The sequence below is a fragment of the Eupeodes corollae genome, chromosome 1 (genome assembly GCF_945859685.1).
Source record: "Eupeodes corollae chromosome 1, idEupCoro1.1, whole genome shotgun sequence".
Taxonomy (NCBI): Eukaryota; Metazoa; Arthropoda; class Insecta; order Diptera; family Syrphidae; genus Eupeodes; species Eupeodes corollae.
Genome location: NC_079147.1, coordinates 168,806,320 through 168,826,866, shown reverse-complemented (window position 1 = coordinate 168,826,866; position 20,547 = coordinate 168,806,320). Strand labels below are relative to the sequence as shown.

Sequence of the window (20,547 nt, the reverse complement as noted above, 5' to 3'; positions counted from 1 at the left end):
GACTTACAGCTCTCAACCATTCCTATTTTTTTTATAATAAGCGCACACTCAAAGGGATAATACTACCCTTATTATGTAGACACAGTGTGAGCACTAGGAAAGGGAGAGAGGGGTTGAAATGAGATGTCGATGCACCTTGGTTTTGAATTCCTGAATATTGCAATGGCTGGGAAAGACAGAGTGTGGCAAGGCATTCAACATTCGCGTAGAACAGCTAAATAACTAATCTCTGTACTTGACAGTACGACCGAAGTTGGGCTCGAGGGTATATTGATGAGCATTCCCAGAAGCGCGAGTACTACGGGATGAATGCAACTCCCTTAAATTTCTCTAGAGCATAAACCATTAAAATAACGGTAAAAGAGGGTGAGACAAGAAACATTTCGACGATTTTCAAGTGACGTAAATGATCTTATGATGGTAATATCACCAATCAATCTAAATGCTCTACGTTCAATACGATCCAAGAGGCTTAAGTAAGTTGCAGAAGCAAATGTGCAAGTACTGTTGTCAGAGATGGAGGGTAGCTATAGTTTTAAGCCGAATACGATTGTCTATTTAGAGAAAGCACTTTTCATGACAAGAATCACTCTTGGAGAATTTGTCAATTCCTCGCAAGAGGCAGTACCGGTAAAAAAGACTTTATATGGCCGAAAAACATACGTCAAAATATCAATAATATATTTTGTTTTATTTTCCTACGAAAAAAGATCCCATTTTCTGGAGAACACTCTCACTGTCTGGGTTTTTGCACATATATTTTTTAAGCGTTCTTCGCAATTAAAGAAATGACAACAAAAAAAGAATATATAATTTTCGGAAAAAGCTACGCTTAAACACAATTTCTAACATTTCAGCGTGAAATGCACCAAAAACCCTTTAAACTATTATATTTTAGCTCTTAAATATGGCATATTTAAAATCGTGTTGGAATCTTGGAATGTTTTTATACGTATAAGGATTCGTCCAAATTAAATAGTTAGACCATATCTTGATGGACAACAGTGTTTTAACTTTACCTCTTGAAATATGTAAATGTAAGGTTAAAATACACATTATGTTATTTAAATATTGTCAGCCTCCTTTAGAGAAAATTAAAGAAAATTTTTAAGCGGTGCTCAAAAACACAGATTTATGTTAAGTATGTGCCCCCCCCCCTCTGATTCAAAGTCTGAATACGACCTTGGCTAAAAGCACTGTTTATTAGGCTATTAAAGATAATATTTATTATACCTTATAAGGCTTTTCAGCGCTTTGGACTCTTTGTGGTTCAAAAACATAACAAATAAACTATTGAAAATACAAAATATATTTAAAAAGAGTTCTTGTAATTAACAGCCCTATTACTAAATAATACATGCTGATTAATATAAGGTGCAACAAAAGGCTAGAGCTAATAGTTTGAGTTAAGACACGAACAACTTCGTCTATTTCTGACTTCAAAGTGAACAAAAGTATTAAAAATTAACGATTACACCTTCTGAGTCATGCTTTAACATTTTGAAAAGCAAAAAACTAACAATTTTAATTTTTTTTAACATATGTATTTTTCTGATTAATTTTGAATTAAAACACAAAAAACGGATGCTAAAATGTGTCTTAGTTTTTGGGAAATAAAAAAATTATAAGTATGTTTTTTACAGGGAAACCTCTCATACGATTTTTTTAGTACCTTGACGCAACCTATTCGATTTAGCCTTATACCAATCATCCTGTTTCTATAGAACATAGCCTTTTTAACACATTTACTACTTATTACTCTAGGTTAACACAAATTTATGAACATAAATATTAAAACATACATTTAATGATCTTTTAAAGTAACTTACTAATAGGCGGAGGATGACTACGATGCATGTATTGTTGTCCACCTCCTCCCGAATAAGGATGCCCACTACCATTGTATCCATTTGGCTGAACGTAAGATGTTTGTTGGTTACTTCCGTTATAATGACCCCCACCACCGCTCCCGCTGCTAGTACCATAAATATGGTTCTGTTGACTTGAGCCATTTGATGTGTGTGGTGAACCAGGAGTTTGTGAATGATGATAATGCGAAGGTGTTGGAGGATAGAAAAATCCATTTGGTGATCTTGGAGACCCGGGTTCCTTTTAAACAAATACGGATAACATTAAGTTTTATAATTTTTTTTAAAAGTTTTTCTTTTATATAAAATTACCCCATTTTCCCATTGTCCACTTCCCTGCATTGGGGGACGATAGTTCTTCGGCTTAGGTGGTGGTACTGGTTTGAATGGTCCTCCATTTCCATTTGGAGTCCCATTTCCGTTTGAATTGACATTCGGTGGTGGAGCAATACCATGTGGATTTTTAGGAATTTTCGAATAATCGGCTTGAGATGCTGAATTATTTCGGCTGCATTTCATTGTTTATTTTTTTGCGATGGATGTGAATTAAAGTAACAAAAAATGGCAAGAAATGGAAGAAAAAACATAAAAATGTATGCAACAAACAAAATTTTGAGGACAGGTAAAACAACGGTAAGACAAAATTAATAAATCAAGCAGAACAACTTAAAATTAGCTTTTGAGCACCAAGCGTTATACTTGTAGGCACTTCTAAAATGGCAACATTTTATTTATTTAAAAACAAAACAGATTATGGCAGCATATTGACAAGGTTTAAAATTAAGATACTTCGTCAAATAACTATTCAGGTTAGTTCAGGTTACAAAAATCTCCTTACGACAATTATGTGTTAAAAAGAGGATGACTTAAACAAGTGTATCATATCGCGAAATGGTGTGGAAAATTGGTTTCATATAAGAAACTCCTGTGTGTATTTCAGAACAAACTGGCGGCATAAACTTTAAATCTTGATGCGATTGATAGCGAAATTTTAAACCTTGCAAGTGAATATGATGCCTACTTGTTTTACAAGTTGCAAATTAAACAAAAAAATAATGTGAAGTGTACAAACATTATGATTTTTGGCAGGAAAAATTATGCATGCAATGTTAGTTTATAAAAAAGGAAAAGAAAACAAAAAGAAATACGTTTATTTCTCAAGTTTATTGTTTTGTTAGTTTTATTTAAGTTTCAAATTTATTTTTATTTTAAAAAGCGTCAAGGGATTGTTCTTGCGTTATAAATTAAAACCTTTTGACTTACCTGTATTTGCCATAATCAGTTTTTGTTTCGAGAACTTGCTTTCGCGGACTATTTTCGAGACCCAGATTGGACGGCCTTGCAGGTGTGTTTAACGCTGCATTTCGCGGATCTGAATAGAAAGAACAAAAATATGTTAAGATCTTATTTTGAAAAATAAAACACAAATCTTATATCTCATAATCAATAAATGGCTTTTCGTTTGCGTAATATATCCAAAAATGAGTGCCTGTGGCATGATGGTTAGTGCGTTTGACTATCTTAGGGCCGAAAGGCATTAGTATGTATTAAGTGGTATAGTTTAACTCAGTGTGTCCGTATGGGACCAGTAAGTAAGTGAAGTTATGGTTAATTATGCTTGTTTTATGAATGTTTGTCTAGCTTTAAGATAGTTTTAAGAATTAATGAATAAAAATGAATTAAAAAATGTGCGTTAGACTGTCATGCTAGGGTTCGATCCCTAGCTATGTCATCTAAAGTTTTTTTTTCACGGGTACTGCCTCTTGCGAGAAATTAAAAAAGTTCTTTAAGAGTAATTCTTGTCATGAAAAGTGGCGTTCGGATTCGGCTTAAAACCGTCCCCTCCATTCCTGACAACATTACTACACAGGAATGGTTGAGTGATGGAAATCAGTAGGCACAAACGAACTGTTGCGTTACCTTAGTTTTTTGTATTTATAATATATCCGAAAACATCTTTCGTGTGGTTCGGTATCAATAGGGGAATAGAACTGAAACCCTGAAATAGTTAATTAATTACATTTCATGATTAGAGTCGACGGACTCAATGTTCAAGTCATAGTAGTGCAAGAACATCATTTCCTTTAACCATCAACATGGCGTCGTTAGTGTGGCATTATTTGCTCGAGAGAGGACTTTACTACTGAATTGCCTTATGAAACTAAACGATTTCAGCGCTGGTGTCGTTACTTGATCTTTTAGCGGTGCCTAAGTAAAAAAAGTCTTCAACTACCTCAAATTTATAACTATTGTTGGTGACGTTTTGTCTAGGACGTCGTCGTTCAGTGTCCTTTTTTGTGGATGGCGGCATAAATTTGGTCTTGCCTTACAATTATGTCGATATCATGGCGTATTCGAGCAATACGACTTGTGGAAGATTGTGCTTCTAGTATTAGCGATTGATTTTTGCACAATTCTTTCCAGAGTAAAGTCAAATGACACCTTGTCTAAGCCCTTGAATAGAACAGCGTGCTATTTTCATTCTGCTGAAACAGACAAGTTTGACAGGGATGACAAAACTATACTTTGTTCTGTAAAATACTTCTCTACATAGAAGCAATCATTACGCTTTCTTGAAATAGTTGAAGAGATGGTGGCTATCGAATTAAAGTTCATTGAAGCGATATTCAGGAGATTTCTTCAGACCGTAGGTGCATACTCCTTATCAAGTAATCGCTTTTGATAATGCGACACATAAAACGCTATAGTAGTACGTTCAACGGAATGTTCGGAAATCTTTTATAGTGGAGATGTGTCGTGTGTCGATGTGGTGAATCTGGTTGACAGTTGAGCGGGAGATTTCCAATATCGAGATGTGCTATCTGCCTATTAGCTATATTAGAACGTCTCACCAGCGGCGATATCGGTCAGTTGCGGTATTATGTACCCGGAAATCATCGCGGATAGGTGAGAGTAAGAAATGGAAGTAAGTTTTGTCTTCCGTTTTAATTTTCACTTAATTAGGATCAGATTTAAAAATTAAAGCAAAATAATGACAATATACATATGTATGCATCTATCAAAATAAATGTTTTAGTGTTATCAAATTGCACATTCATCCACTCCCATCCTACTATGTCTAGACAAAAAGCTTAAACTTTACGTCCTAAGATTATAATCATAAAATTTCATGGATTAAATATTTGAACATTAAGTCCTACCTTTTCCAGCCTAATACCCGCTTTCAAATGTATAATATTTACCTATGTACATATATAAATCCCAGATTAATTAAACATGGGATTTTTTATTTATAACTTAATAGTAAAAATATTGTTTTTAATTAAAATTAAAAAATTAAAATATTAAAACAGATAAAACTTCGATTTACATTCATAATTACGGATTTTTCTCAAAGACTTAGATTTGTGTTCACGAGATAAGTCAGAGCTAAATAATTTGTATTTAAAATAAAAGACTGAAACGATTTTTTTGAGTAAAACTAGTTTTGAATAATTTCGTTAGCGAATTCTTTTCATTAGGCCAACAGTAGTACCCGTGCCTGTGTCATTTTTTTTTTTTTTTTTAGGGCACTGCCTCTTGCGAGGAATTGAAAAATGCAATTCAAGAGTAGTTCTTGTCATTTAAATTCGTTCGGAATCGGCTTAAAACTGTAGGTTCCTACTTTACCTGGAAACATTACTTGTACACAGGAATGGTTCAGAGTTGTAAGTCACTAGGCACTAGTTCTCAATGGACTGTTGTGCCACCAATTTTTTGTATTCAAACATTAGAAACTTCCAAACTAAATTTTGTCGTTTTCAATTCAACAATGGTTTTCCTTAATAATATATTTTCAAATATATTTTGTTTATCTATATTGTGAGCTTACCTATATTGCGCGCCGAAGTAAGGTCATGATACTGAGGTCTTCCAGGGCTGCTTTGTCGATTGAGATCATTTGCTCCTATAAAGTTCCTTGTATGATGATCATGTGCACTCCTAAATTCTGGAACATTAGAATTCATGCCACCTGGACGTCCAACACTAAAATTTGAAAACAATTATAAAAAATATTCAATAATTAGACATAAATGTATTGATCAACTATAAGTTTGCTAACGACAAACACATACTTTGCATTCGGTACTGACTTTAGATCATCTGGTGCGTTCGGTCCCAGCCTTACGTTTTGAATGCTAGCCAATTGTGTTGTATTGTATGAATCATAACTAGAAACACTATCATAAGCCGAACCATTTTGTTGAGTGGGCTTAAGTGGACTTGCTACTACAGAATTCAATCTTTGCTGTCGATCCAGAGAACTTTGTTGAGTGCGGTCCACTGAATCGTTGGTTGTTGATCTTGAAACATATTCAGCTTGGACATCATCGGTTACAGTAGGTTTTCCAAAGAGACGTTCCTGAGCAGATCGAGCAATTGTTCCACCAGAACTGCTTGTGCGGGACGGCGGTGTATTTGCAATTACGTCCGAAGGTTTGACATGCCGATCGACACGTGGCGGTAGATCTGGAGCGTTGATGCCATACAGCGATTGTGGTCGTGTATTTGATGGAGGACTATTAGAATCGGGATTCATCGATTGACTCGGTCCGACAGGATAATTATATTTACTCGTAAGACTAGTGTCCATAGTTTGGCGACGATTTTGTGGGGGATTCGACTGTTCATATGGATTCTAAAGAAAAATGTATCAAAATATTACGATTTATTTTTTATAAATGGTATGATTTGGGATATTGCCTTTGTTTCCTTTATTTATTTTGCATAGTCAAGAAAGCTTTATGATTTTATTTATAAATGTTTAAAATGTAATGTGTCCTCTTACCGTATATGGAGGCGGTAATCCTTCACCAATAATGTCTCTATCCCTATCCAAGTTATCCTGATTAGTTGCAATCGATGGATCTGAGCTGGATTTAACCAATTGCGGTAAATTGCCAAGTGATAATGATGTCGATGGTCCAGGACTTAATTCCAAATCGGATTCAGGACTTGATGCATACGATAGACGGGATGTGGTCATTGGGAATAGGAAATCATCGGATAGGGATTCAACAGGCTTAAGGTTTTTTTAAGGATATTTAAGAAAATCGATTTAAAAAAAAGCGGTTCAAAATTAAGAGCGCAAAAAATTAAGGAAAATTGAAAAAAAAACACAAGACAATCAAAGTGTTTCCAAAAATGAATCGCAGGATGATTTATCGTATTTTGGGTATTTTATTTTGTTTTTGGCAATTTTAAAAAAAAAAATTGGATATCAGGATAAGCAAGGAAATGACCAAATGATGAAAAATATTAATATTTGTTTGGAGTTTTATGTAAAAAGAAACAAAACACAAGGAAAACATTTAGTTAGCATTATATTTCTGGTAGTTAAATGTATTTTTGAATGATATGTGAGTTTATGAATATGGTTATTTACAAAAAATGTAGGTAAGATTATTAATAGCTGATGCTGATATTGATCATTTTTCGTATAAACATTTCCTTTGAGGTGCCATCGTTCAAAGTTTTAAAAGGCTAAAACTTCGAAGAGACCCTGGAATCATGTAGATTTGAACTCAAATTGCCCGTTTTTAGAAGAAGAATACAAATTAAAACATATAATTCCGTGGGTAAATATTTAGTCGGAAAATAAACTTGAAATTTTACATAAATGCAAGTGGAACAAGGCATGAAAATTGTTAAACAAACCCAAATATTATTTAAGTACACTTCATTTAAAAAAAAAAACTTCCACTTGAATTTATTTAGAATTAAGGAGTTGTTTCATACCGACAGGCAGCCTTATTTCACTCAGCTTATAAACCAATTATGGTCTAAGCGTGTCAGTTCAACAGCACATAAAGCAAGATAAGCTTACTTATCACATACATATTTGTAAGCGATTAATATAAATTTAATTTTTACTGCAATATCAGCTATTAACAGGTTTAAATTTTATGAATGATCATGCAACAATTACATAAAAACAAATAAAGCTAATATACGACAACAAATCTACATACGTAAGTAATTTTATAATACTATATTATTGCTAGAGTATTTTTAATGGAACCAATTTATTATATCCGTATCATTCTACTCAACACCGTAGGCTGCAACGGACATAATTTGGGACATACGCAACAGTCAGTTATCATGGACAAAACACTCCCGCAATTTTCATGCATTTCCATTTACGACGATACTCCGCGCAGCTGGAATTGGAACTCCCCCTTTCTCAAATGTATCACCACCATTGGGTTGGTCACGTTGAGTTCCAGCACTTCCGCAAACACTACCTGTGCCTCCACTACCACTTGAACTCGATTCGTATCGACTGTTGCTGCGACGATGCGTCCTCGATGCACTAGACGGGGTTCCAACAATCTCATCTACAGATTTATCTTTGACTATTCTGCTTGTTACATTATTGTTATTCAAATTCATTTCATCGTCGGTTGCATAGCGAAGATTTAAGTTTGAATCGAATATAGAGGATGAATTATAAAGTTCGTTGTAATAATAAGGAGTGGTGCGGCGTTCTGTACGATCCGTTCGCGGTGTTCCTGTAGCCAGATTCGACAATGAAGAAGTATCACGTTTACCGTAAGACTGATTGTGACGATTGTCAGTTACTCGCATCTGCGGCTGAGGTTGGGCTAGCCCTCCAGGCATCGAGGAGGCAGGTTTAATTACAGACAAAACTGTTGGATACGGCTGTATTTGTATTTGTTGTTGTTGTATTGACGAAGTGGGCATGGACGCAGGTGGTGTGAGTGGGTGGAAGTTCGTCGATTGAAGTTGCATATGAATTGAAGGAGGTGATGGACGTGGTGGGGTTAAAGGTCGTGTGGGGGAAAGGGAAAAGGACGTTCGGCGAGCAGAATAACTGGGCACCGAAGTTGGGCGGCAGCAGGGAAGATTACAAGGGGGTGCTATATATGGAGGGAATATCATTTCAGTAGGGGATTCTGGGAGCTAATTTTTGTATGTGCGAGTGAAATATACGAATAAAATAAAAGAAATATAAAAAAGAAAAATTATTTGTTATCCATCACCTTTAGGATAATGATCATTAGTATAGAATAAGGAAGTAAAAATAAGTTAACAGAGAATAATTGTATTTCTAAATTTGTAATTTTAAAATGTTTGATTGTAAAAGTTAAATTATGAACCAAGCAGTCAATTCTTTCTTTATCACGATTTAAAACACTAACTTTAGAGATCGTAAATTAGATCTTCGGTTCTTAGAATTTTTAAAGAAAATAAATTAAATAAACTTATTATTGATGAGAATTAACGAGTCTGAAAACGATTTGTCCACGATGTTTGTCAATCAGTGGATTTGCTGGTAGAAATAACAAGTGTTGCTAACCTGAAATCAATTCTGCTACCAAGTATAATTACAAATCTTTATTTCAAAAGTAATACATAGCTTTTTAATTAGTGGTTCATAAAAATATACACTTTAAGAGTATACTACTGATAAATTCCATTGTACCTCAGATTATAGTCACAAATTTTAAGTAATTTGTTTTGTATAACCGATTTGCTTTATCATTGCTTGGAAAAATGATTGAGCACTAACAAAGTACTTTCTTTTCAATCAAACATTTTGAAGTTGTTTATTAACTTCAGCGAAACTACAAAGAAACAATGCAGAGTTTCAGCCACAAAATGCATTTTTACGGAACAAATTATATATAGATTTTTAATCCTCCACCGTTGTTCTATTAAAGACATTCATTTCAATTAAAAAAAAAAACATAATAATGCAATTAATATAAAATTTTACAGTGCAGCCGAACATTAAAAAATCCGAAATTCCGTACGTATCAATTTATCTCTTACCTTGGTCTCTGACATCCAAACAGCACCGCTTTGTTGTAAATCGATTGCTTCACGCAACTTTCGGTACCATGATTCAGTATCATTGAGTACAATTTGAGTGCTAAAGACATGTGACCAAACACGTTCTAGCTTTTGACATTGTTCTAAGAGTTTCTTAGAACTTTTATGTGCAGACTTTGGAATACCATGACGTAATTGTTTGATGACATGCTTACTGTCTGTTTTAAGGAAAATTACTATAGGATAAAACTGAGCATAATTAAGACGATCTACTGCATTTGGTGTAATGTCAAGTAAGGCATGTTTTCCACGATCCATTATGTCACGAATGTTTGATAGTCTAACTATGCGACATTTAGAGTTTGTCTTGTCGTCATCTTGCAATGGAGCAGTAAATTTATCTGGAAAATCTTTGGTCAGCTTTTCACGGGATATATCCGAAACGGGTCCAAAAAGAACAACAGGACGAACAAAGCCCGGATGGCGCAGAACTACTCGTTCGTAGGCTGGGAACTTAGAGATGGAGTCAGAGAAGACAACATCATCCCAATTTTCACGGGAGAGACTCTTGGAGCGTCGATGTGTTGACCTAAAAACGCCAAATACGATTATGAAATTTCAAAAAAAAAAAAAAATATTTGTAGTGCATACCTCCTGCGCCTAAAGAAGTTTCCTCTGGATTCGGAGGCATTCATTTCCTTCTTTGTTGCATTAAATTGTGCAGTGGCTAGTTCTTCAGCACGTGATTTATTAGGAATCACTCCACGCTGCATTTCCTGATGGCCACGCCCAATCCTGAGTACTTGCCACGAACCAACTACTCCATTGTGAAGTGTATCAATTACTCGAAAGACATCACCAGCCTTAAAAGCCATCTCTCCTTTGGACGGATTATCGCAATGGAAATGAGTTTTTATGTGGAAAGAATCACCGCGCTGATTTGCAACTACTTCTTCATATTCTTCTTTGCAATACTGCACAATTAGATCGATTCTATCTTGGAGACTGAGAAGAAAGAGAACTGCTTCTTCTCTAGTTACACCATGCATATCCATATCATTCACTTTAAGAATCTTATCACCAGGTGTAAGACCTTGCAGTGAAGCGGGACTACCTGGCTGAACCGCTGTCACGAAAATTCCAGCTTCATTTCCTCCAGTTAATCGAATTCCAACACTTCCTTCTTTTTGAAAGGAAATAAATCTGGGTTCAGCTGATTGTCGGGACCTCTGAAGGGGGTCTTCCTCATACAACTGCCTTCGGGAGCTGTAGAAATCTTCACCAGCTCCACTACCTCGCGGTGGCGGAGGCCTTGGGGGCTCATCCGATCTAGCTCGAGAGCTATTTCCGTTTGATGGAGTGCTTGGTCGATCTAATTGGGACAGGGAGACATCCATTAAGGGACCTCGTGAGCGACCTCGTGGTGTTAAATTACTCTTTTCATCAACCAATCCAATTGGACCGTTTGATGAGCGTGTCGGAGGCTGGACATAAAGGTTCTGTGAGGAATAACTAGCTCCCCCACCCAAATACGGGTCATCTAAATTATTACTGCAATTGGAAACCTGCTGCGTGTGTGAATACACCGAAGATTGAGCTGTCGAATTATTTAAATGATTGCTATTCACATTTGTTGTCACTCCTTGATTTGTAATATCTCGAAGCACAACCAAATTTAGACGTTCTTTGCACCCATCGATAATCTTTTTGGCTTCTTTGAGGCTCATTGTGTCACCACAATTTGTATTGTGTATTCTACTAATTATATCGCCTTCTTGCAAGACGTAACCATTAGCCGCAAGTTGATCACGCGCTTTTGTAGAAATTTCCTAAGAATAAACAATAATAAAAAATTTAATCAAAACGAAAACAAATTTCTTTATGTTCATACCTTTATAAAAAGTCGACAACCAAGGACTACTCCATAGTCATCTTTTTTGTTTGATTTGGTAAGAGTGACCTTAATGGGCTGTCCAGGGCCGGGTGCATTTAGAATTGGTGAAGCAGTCGCAGTATTAATCCCGGGGGCTGTTAAGGGTTGCTGTACCAAACCTACTGAGCTCATACTGTGCGAGTGTTGATGGGCTGTTGTGCTGCTGATGGGAACTCTGCGTTTAACTACAAGTGTAACAGTGTTTCCACTATCGCGCAGTACTTGAACAGCGGTGGCGTATTCGACGTTTTCCAAACTTACACCATTGACTGAGATGATACGGTCATTAACTCTGAAAAAATAAATAAGAAAAGATTATTTTGATAATGTAATGGAATTTATAATCGAAGTAAATGAAGAGCGCTGTAAAGTGATGTCCTTGTTTAAGAAAAGTAATGAATAAGCAAATTTTTTTATAATCAAAAAGTATTTTGAGGCCACAAAATTTAAGACTGTTTAGGTTAAAGTTAAACTAAGTTCAACTAAGATATAAACTTAAATAAATTGTAGTTCAATTCAGTAACCCATAACTCTCAACGCCTCAACCATTGGGAGATGTCAAGGATAGAGGGGAGCTACAGTATTAATGCTGAATCCTAACGGATAATTTTCATGAGTATTAATCTTGAAGGATTTATCGCAAAAAGCAGTAATTGTGAAAGAAAAAAACTTTAAAAAATGACTTAGGCAGGGATTGAACCTTTCCTTATGGCATGAAATGACAGACTTATGCGAAAGCATAAAACGAAAGACCAAGAAAAGAATCTTAAGAAAACCAATTCAAGCTAAGTTAATATCTATTTATAGATTTCTTAGAACATACATTAAATTACAAGTTCTAAACTTTTTAATTGTAAATTCAAGCAGAACAAAGATAAACACTAGAAACAATGTTGATATAGAATAGAAGCTAACAATAAAAGACGGAACTGTTCCAAGCTATCTGGTAATGGCAGTGTTGTTATAGGTGATCCCATTTGGATATACTATGTGGGCTAGTATGAAATTAAAAAAGAAAAACTTCCATACCTCTCTGCTTACGTTTAAAAGTATTTCTAGACTGTTACTCTAGGTACCCAACTGCTCATGGGAATTTCGTTTTAACGCCGTAACTTTAGTAGATATGTAAGTAGTTATCGGGCATTTAGCCAGAATCTTATAGAATATAAGAAAAAGATCGTAAACAAACCGTAAACGGTAGAGCGTACACACAAAACAGAAAAGGAAAGAAAGTGTAACACATACTTGAGTGACTCAGTTTTGAAACTGGTTAAATTCTAACTTCGTACTACTGCAAGGTCATTCAAGGTTAGAAATACATGTTGGATTAATCATGTGTATAATTTGATTTGTTTTATAGGGTGTTTTAAGTAGAAAAATGTTTAAACATATTTTGCGAACACTTTAGCAATTTTAAGTTTGAATACAGTTCGAAAAAAACTTATGCTTTACAGAATTTCCGAAATTGAGTGATTCTTTAAGAGGGTAAGTGACTGCCCAAATGCCTACATCGATAGAAAATTGTATAAAAAACAAATAATACTATTATACATTAGGAAAAAAGGAGCTGTTGGAAAGGAGGTGACAGGGAAAAATAAAGCCTTAACATTCTCGTAGTACGGCTAAGGAACGATTCTCTGTAATAGTACAGAGGAAGTTGGATTCAAGGGTAAACTGATGGGCTTTCCAGAAGCTCGAATATTATTACTGCCAGGTTATTTAAGGTGAGGAATGAAGCTGGATATTTTTGCTGAGCTGAGAAACTGTACAACGATGTTGGTGTTACTTTATTGTGTTAATGCTGTTATTATCACCAATCATCTTAAACTCTGAAGCACCAGCTGACTTATTTTCAAGCCATGGACGTCTGGGAACTTAATTAGCTTAAAATATTTTGCCGTTTCAGTTCCATATATGAAGAGGAGGGGTTTGAGTTTGGAAACGAATATCGTCAGTGAAACAATTAATTTGATAAGACACGAAATCTTTTATAAAATTGAGCAAGAAATTCGGAGACAAAATGGAGCCCTGAGGCATACCAGCAATTGTATTGTGGGTTTCAGACTATTCCGTCCAGAACAATTTCCACTGTATGGATTGCAAGAAATGTTCTAATCTAAAGAAAGAGAGATTCTTCGATATCGAAAGCAAGCATTTTTTTTATAAAAGAGCAAGATGCCAGACATTATCGGTGAGATAAACCTCTTGCTTAGAAAGCCGTACCGCAGGTCATTATGAATCGTCGTTTGCATGATCATAGAAAGAGCAATAGGTTGATAGTTTTAGGGAGTGGCTGAAAAAATGGTGTTTTCCAGCTACTTTGAAGGATTACATAAGAATAGGATATACTGAAAAGCTTACGCAGGTGTTTTTGCTAGTGTGGGAGAACACAACTTCAGGATAATAGCGGCGATACCGGACCAGCGGATTAATCTTTATTAAGATCTTTTAGGACTTTCGTCACAGTATAATGCGCTAAAGAACTGTGGGCTGAAATTTGCGGTGAATTGCCTTGCAAAAAAATAAAATTTCTTACTAGATCCTACTAAAGAAGTATCATTGGCGACAAATGCGAACCACAGCTCTTTTTGCGAACGACCACACATTTTTAATGTCTTTTTGACATAGCAGTATTTTTTGCGTACTTTTTGTTAGTGCGAATATGGGCGTAGCAGGCCTTCCTGCCTTGCTTAAAATTGTTGAAGCTTATCAATGGAATGATTATTGCTTTAAAGTCAATAATGACGCTTTTTAAAAATGTGTAGTTCTAGAGATTACTTAAGCCAATTCGTTGTTTTCATGATCTTGGAAAAGAGAGTTACTTGTATAACGACGACAATTTGAATTATAAAATACGCCTTTTAAGGGACGATCACATGGTGTTCTTTATCCACCCAGAAATAGACATGCAGAAAAGACAGTTTGCCATGAGCAAACTTTGATGTGGTTCGTTTCATTACCAAGATCGATGTACAAAATGTTGCTACGATAGTGTGAAGATGATCGAGGAGAATATGCAATTAACTTCTTGTATTAAATGTATTTAATATTATATAAACAAAATACTTACTGCAATCGATCTTCTGCTGGTCCACCTTTGAGTACATCACTCACAGCTATGGAGGGATCACCATTAGCAAAATGTGGATTATCTCGACCTCCTGATACAGCGATACCGAATCCGTATCCGGGTACTCTTGTCACTGCAACTGTATGGTACTCCCATGTAGTTCTGTCACCCTATAAAAAATAAAAAGATTAAAAATATACACTCTTTGTGAATAAATGAAGAAATAAATTTAAATGAATAGTAAAAGTATTGTTAAAGATAAAATTAACATATTTATATTTGTGGTGTGGTTGTATATATTATACAAAAAGCCAGGAGTTTAATATCAATCGGAAGTTATAGAAACGATAGAAGCTTTTGATAACTCGTTTTTTGAATAACAGATTTAATAGGTTAAGAAATATGAATGGAAAATGTATGAATGAATCCAATGTGTAAGCATTTATAGGTAGCCCTACGTTATTTCGTAACTTTCCCTTAATACAAAATTCGAATATTAGTTTTTACGTTGCGCTATCAATGTCATCAATTAAACTTTAACAAAAAGTACACAAATCTAAAAAAGAGGCCCACACTAATGACTTCCCATTGGTGCCCGATAATAATATTCAAAAAGTTGAATTAATTATATACTAGTATTTTTATACAGAACTTTGGTTTTATAAGAAATTCATTAAAGGGTGATTTTTTAAAAGCTATAGGAAATCTACAAAAAAACACATAACATTCACATAAAAACATGAAATCTTTATTTAAATCGATAGTACGCTCCATATAATTTAATGTTTGAAGATTATTATTGAAGATTATAGAAATCCGCTTAGTCCAATTTTGGCGTACTCTTTACAATATTTCAGCCGGTATCTCACGAATAAATTCTTCAATGTTGGCTTGTCGATATAGACATGAGCTCATAGCCCCACAAAAAATAGTAGTCTAAAGGAGATAAATCACGCGATCTAGGCTGCCAATTGACCGGTCCCGAACTCGCCGCTCAATAAGTCTATTGTTGCGCGTGCTGTGTGGCATGTGACACCGACTTGTTGAAACCACATTTTTCCAAGTCGTATTCTTCAATAGCAGAAGTAAGAAGTATTGGACACTCTCTTCAATTACTTGACGATTGTCAGAATCGCATATACGTCAATTTTGTTTATTAAAATAACCACCAAGTGAGAAATGTGCTCCGTCGTTGAAACAAATTTTCTTCGAAAGATTGTCGTCCACCGACTGTTGTTCAAGCACCCATTGCGACGTTGTGAATGGTCAGCTGGCTTCAGTTCTTGTGTGAGCTGGACTTTAAATGGTTGTAGGTGTAGATAATACACCATGATGTGCCCAAAGACAGTCCTAATTCCTGTCAACGACAAGGAATCGATACATTCGGGTTTCGGCAACACTTTCATATAAAATAATAATGTTTTTGACATATGGTAAAATTTTGAGAAAAATCAAAATTGATTTTTGACTTAAATATCGTTTCAAAAATTAAAGCTATTTTTATCATCATTTTATTGAAATGATGTGTTCGACATTCAGTGAAATTTTTTATAAAAATCCGACAGCCAATTCTTTTCATAGATGTTTGATTCTCGATATCTCGTGAATAAATGAAGATAAGGTAAAGACTTTAAATTATTTATCTCACACAGAATATTGTCATGAACATTTTGTTGAAGTCCTAAGCAATGCAAACCGACAGCCGGGATGGGAAGTTCTTAGTGTTGGTTGCATCCAAGCATCTTTTTATAAATAGGTATTATAAAAAACAACACCAAGCGGATTAACTTCAAAAGCCCTTTCAGCAAATCTTGATATTGGGGACAAGAATAGGTTTTCCCCAAAAAGGTATACCTTTTCTAGATTCTAGGGACCTTTCAGCAAATCTTGATACTTGAAGTCGATATATCGCTAATTCTTGAGGCAAGAAAAGGTATACCTTTGGACTTTGATACGTCGAGAAATGTAATGTAAAACAACGATTTCTAATGGAAAGTTAAAAAACAAATCCTGTGTCGAAACATAATAACGGCTAAACCAAGAAAAATAGAACTGCAACATGCGATTAAATTTTGTTATTTGAAAAAGTGGTATATGTGCAAGAAATGACATGTCAAAATGTGACATTAAAGCTTTAAACTGTCCAATTTCATCAAGCCTTTTCGACGAAAGGCCCCTAGCGTGAGTAGGTACCGTAAAACGCAAAGGCAACACGTTAAAAAAATACAACTTCAAGGTGGCAGCATTTTTACAACTGGTATGAGACTAGGTAGTTAGAATTTGGTTGTGTTTCATTACATAACCATTTCAGTTTAAACATCTATTACGAAATATTTACTGTTCATCAACATAATTATGTGTATAAAGTATAATCGTAGATGCAATTTTCACAGTCTAATTAATATAGTTAAGTAAGTTATTTAGATACATTCTATAAACACAGTAAGCTGGCCATGTGCAATAGAGCAGTACAAAACAAACTATAATTATTTTCAGGTATAAAATAAAAATAAGTATCTTCCTAAATATAAATGTTATAAATACTTTTGCAATATTTATAAATATATTCTGTGTACAATGATTGTATGTATGTATATCTTACCACCATATTGTTTGGTATATAGTCTGGAAATTTCATTATAGATGCTTGTTTTGTGTAATATCGGCAACGATGAATTGAAGTAATAGTTATGTTAACTTGTTTGCCTGTTTATAATTATTTCATTTGTTACTTATTTCATTTGATATTGTGATGTAGATTATTATCAATAAGAAGTTATGTTGGCATCTGATATTTGGTGTAAGGTTTTTAATATAGAACTTAATTACTCCACTATTTCGGGATTTAACGTCACATTTTTTAATTTCATTATCTAAAAGCAAACTTAGCGTTATGCGTAGTTTTCATATTGTAATATCTCAGGAAAAAAAAACATTTTTGAAATTATTGAAGTTGCAAGCAATATCTTGGTTTCGGTATCACATAGTCTAGAGTTAGACTTACACATTTCACCAGACAACTTGATCATTAGACTTCTTTATTTGTGATATTCATAGGTACTTAGGCCTTTAGTTTACACAAACTAGTGTTATGTATTTTAGAAATCTACGAAATTGATAGTTTAAAACTTCTTTCTTTATGTTTCTGGATATCTACTATTTATTTTAATTAAGTGCTATGAAATACCACATCGAAGTAATCCAAATATGTTATTACTTTATCTTCAGTAAATATACCTACAGATAGATGGTGATGTTCAAACAATGCACATTCTTAAAATAAATGATGGTCATATCTGATAAAAGATATGGTTGTTCACTTAATGATAAAATACATTCTAAGTTCACAATTTATAGTCTAGAAAAATATCCATATTTAATACTTAGAGTCAGAATTACTCGATTTTATTGTTTCCCCTCTTATCATACTCGTAGAACCCGTATTTACTGAGAATTGTTTTGTTAGTTTTAGAAATAAAACTAAATCAAATGTTTTCAATGTAAGGCTTTAAATTAAAATATAAGCAGAAATGTTAAGTAAATGAACCTTAACTTCCGGCGGAGGGAGATCTGGAGAGAGACTTTGAGCTGGGGATAATATATCTCGAAATCATCAGTTTTCTTTATAAATTGAGGAAAATGTAGGAACAAAATAAAAGTCGAAAAAAGATTTATGGAATTACTTCCCGGCAAATAATGGCACACAAGAAATTAAGGTTTCGATTTAACTTAACACTTTTGATATTGATGTAAAATAATTGAACAATTCACTAAAGTTTTTCAAAAATATTTAACTATTCATTTCACTTATAGGTTAATTGGAGGTTGGTGGGGCTAAAAATCGAACAAGTTGTATTTTTTTGCACAATTTTAAAAAGAGTGAGATTCTACTTCTGCTCATCGCTTTAAATACATGTATGTATTGTAAACGTATTTATGTAGGTATGTACCGAATTCTTGGTTAAAACAGATTTTTAGAGTTGTCAATTGTATTTCTTATTTAACAGACCACTGAATAAGTGTCTTCCCTATATGGAATATTCCTTGATAAATGAAAATGTCATTTATATATTGAAGTTGTTTTTGGAACTTAGCACGATTTTAGAAACATGCATATTTATACGAATAAATGCATATGTTCAAAGGCTACCTATCTAAACAAAACACATTCATCCCTAAAATATTTCATTTTTTAAATGCCGCAACAGATGCTGGGAAAATAAACATACCTAAACATTAATATAACCTTCAACACATTTATTCATTTGTGTTACAAAAAAAAATCATGAACTTGAAAGAGAGGAAAAAAGAAGTTTTGTTTTCCCATTTTTTTTAAAAGAATTAAATTCATACTTTTTGAGCTAAGATACACAATTTAAATTAACACAGAGCATAACAATTAAATTGGTCAAATTGCACTTTTATTTTCATTTATAATAATAATTATTATTAATAATCGATTAAACACATGCACACATTAAATCCAAAAAAAGAAACATAAAACATTTAACTAACAATGCAGCACTTTGTTTCAAAAGGAATTCATCAAACGACCACGGAGCGATCAGACAAAGGGTGTCTTTATCTGTGTTTGCATCTTTTTGAACAAATAAACACTACCAACCAAACATCACAAACCAAAAGTGAAAAGTTCCTAGATTCATAATCATAATTATTCTTTTCAAGTTGTATTTATATTAATATTCATTTGGTATTCATTTTCATCAGGTAAAGTGCACTATGCATAATTTCTTGCAACTATACAATTACCACGCACACGAAAAACGTATCGTATCTTTAGTTAGTTAACCGACCGATCGCGACATCTACAGTTTCTGGTAGAAATTTCAGCATTTAAATTACTAAGCACCTATTTCTCCTTTTGTTCGAGTTGAGACTACATTACGAATTGAACTTCGAATTAAAACTACGGAGCTCTTTTGGATCTCTTGACTTTCGAAACGGGTACCTACTATGAATTTGTTTGTGTTCATTGTATAGTCTTGTCGTCATTAAAATATCACCATCATTCATGACGAACAAATAGGCAAAGCGAACGAAACAAAAAGTAAAAAAAAGAAGAAGAAACAAACCAAAAAAAAAACAACAGAGCTAAGAATATGATAATTTGTATCTTTAAGATATATTTTATTTCAGTGAATTCATTGATGAACTTTATTCATTCTGAGGCTTGAAAAAATATTGTAGACCCATTTTCTGTTTTTTTGGAGATTAATTGTTTTTGTCTATGATATTTTTGACACTGCAAGTAATAATAAATAGTAAAAGTAATAAGAATAAACATAATACTATAATTATAATGTTAAAAAAGGGATAAATCAAAAGTCATGGATGCACTTCTAGAAATGAATAACACAAACAAAAATTATGTTATTAAAGCGGCCCATAGACACCATTCTGTATCGGTGTACAGAACTGTGTACTGTGTGTGGGCTGGAGCAGACATCTATTTTCGATGTGAAACACGGAGCGAGTTAAATTAATTTGTTTTTGATTTTTCTGGGGATGCCGTATTACTTCTCAAAATTTTCATAAAATGTCAAAAAAGGTGTCCGAGAGGGAAAAAAGTGTTCTATAGAAATGTCAATTAAAACAAAGGTTAAACTAAAGTTTTAATTACATATAACAATTAAGAACAAACAAATATTGCACAAACTCAGGTAACATAAGTAATTAACAACTACAAAAATTGTTTAGAAAACAGTTTTTAAATGTCTTGGTAATTCATATCACATTATTTCTTTGATATTTCTTCTCTATACTAGAAACCCATTCTTCTACCTCTAACTTCAAATCTTTGCCTCTTAAAACATTTTAATATGAAAGTTTTGAATGACAAGTTTCAGTTTTTAATT

The 20,547-nt window shown here is 33.9% G+C and overlaps 1 protein-coding gene across 10 annotated transcripts in view; it reads right to left on the bottom strand.

Annotated features, from left to right (window-relative positions):
• The window catches only part of LOC129940651 (tight junction protein ZO-1), a 188,118-nt gene that overhangs the window by 12,543 nt on the left and 155,028 nt on the right, over positions 1–20,547 (bottom strand). For 6 of the 10 annotated variants that reach the window (XM_056049041.1, XM_056049051.1, XM_056049050.1 and 3 more), the window contains 10 exons: positions 14,672–14,841; positions 11,560–11,893; positions 10,320–11,497; positions 9,669–10,257; positions 6,658–6,891; positions 5,945–6,507; positions 5,701–5,855; positions 3,132–3,240; positions 2,181–2,376; positions 1,830–2,109 (listed from right to left, as the gene is read on the bottom strand). In XM_056049041.1, coding sequence (XP_055905016.1) covers positions 1,830–2,109; positions 2,181–2,376; positions 3,132–3,240; positions 5,701–5,855; positions 5,945–6,507; positions 6,658–6,891; positions 9,669–10,257; positions 10,320–11,497; positions 11,560–11,893; positions 14,672–14,841 — 3,808 coding nt within the window. Of the gene's footprint in view, positions 1–1,829; positions 2,110–2,180; positions 2,377–3,131; positions 3,241–5,700; positions 5,856–5,944; positions 6,508–6,657; positions 6,892–9,668; positions 10,258–10,319; positions 11,498–11,559; positions 11,894–14,671; positions 14,842–17,273; positions 17,739–20,547 lie in introns of those variants that run through there. The other 4 variants (XM_056049048.1, XM_056049042.1, XM_056049049.1 and 1 more) reach the window with 4 other exon arrangements.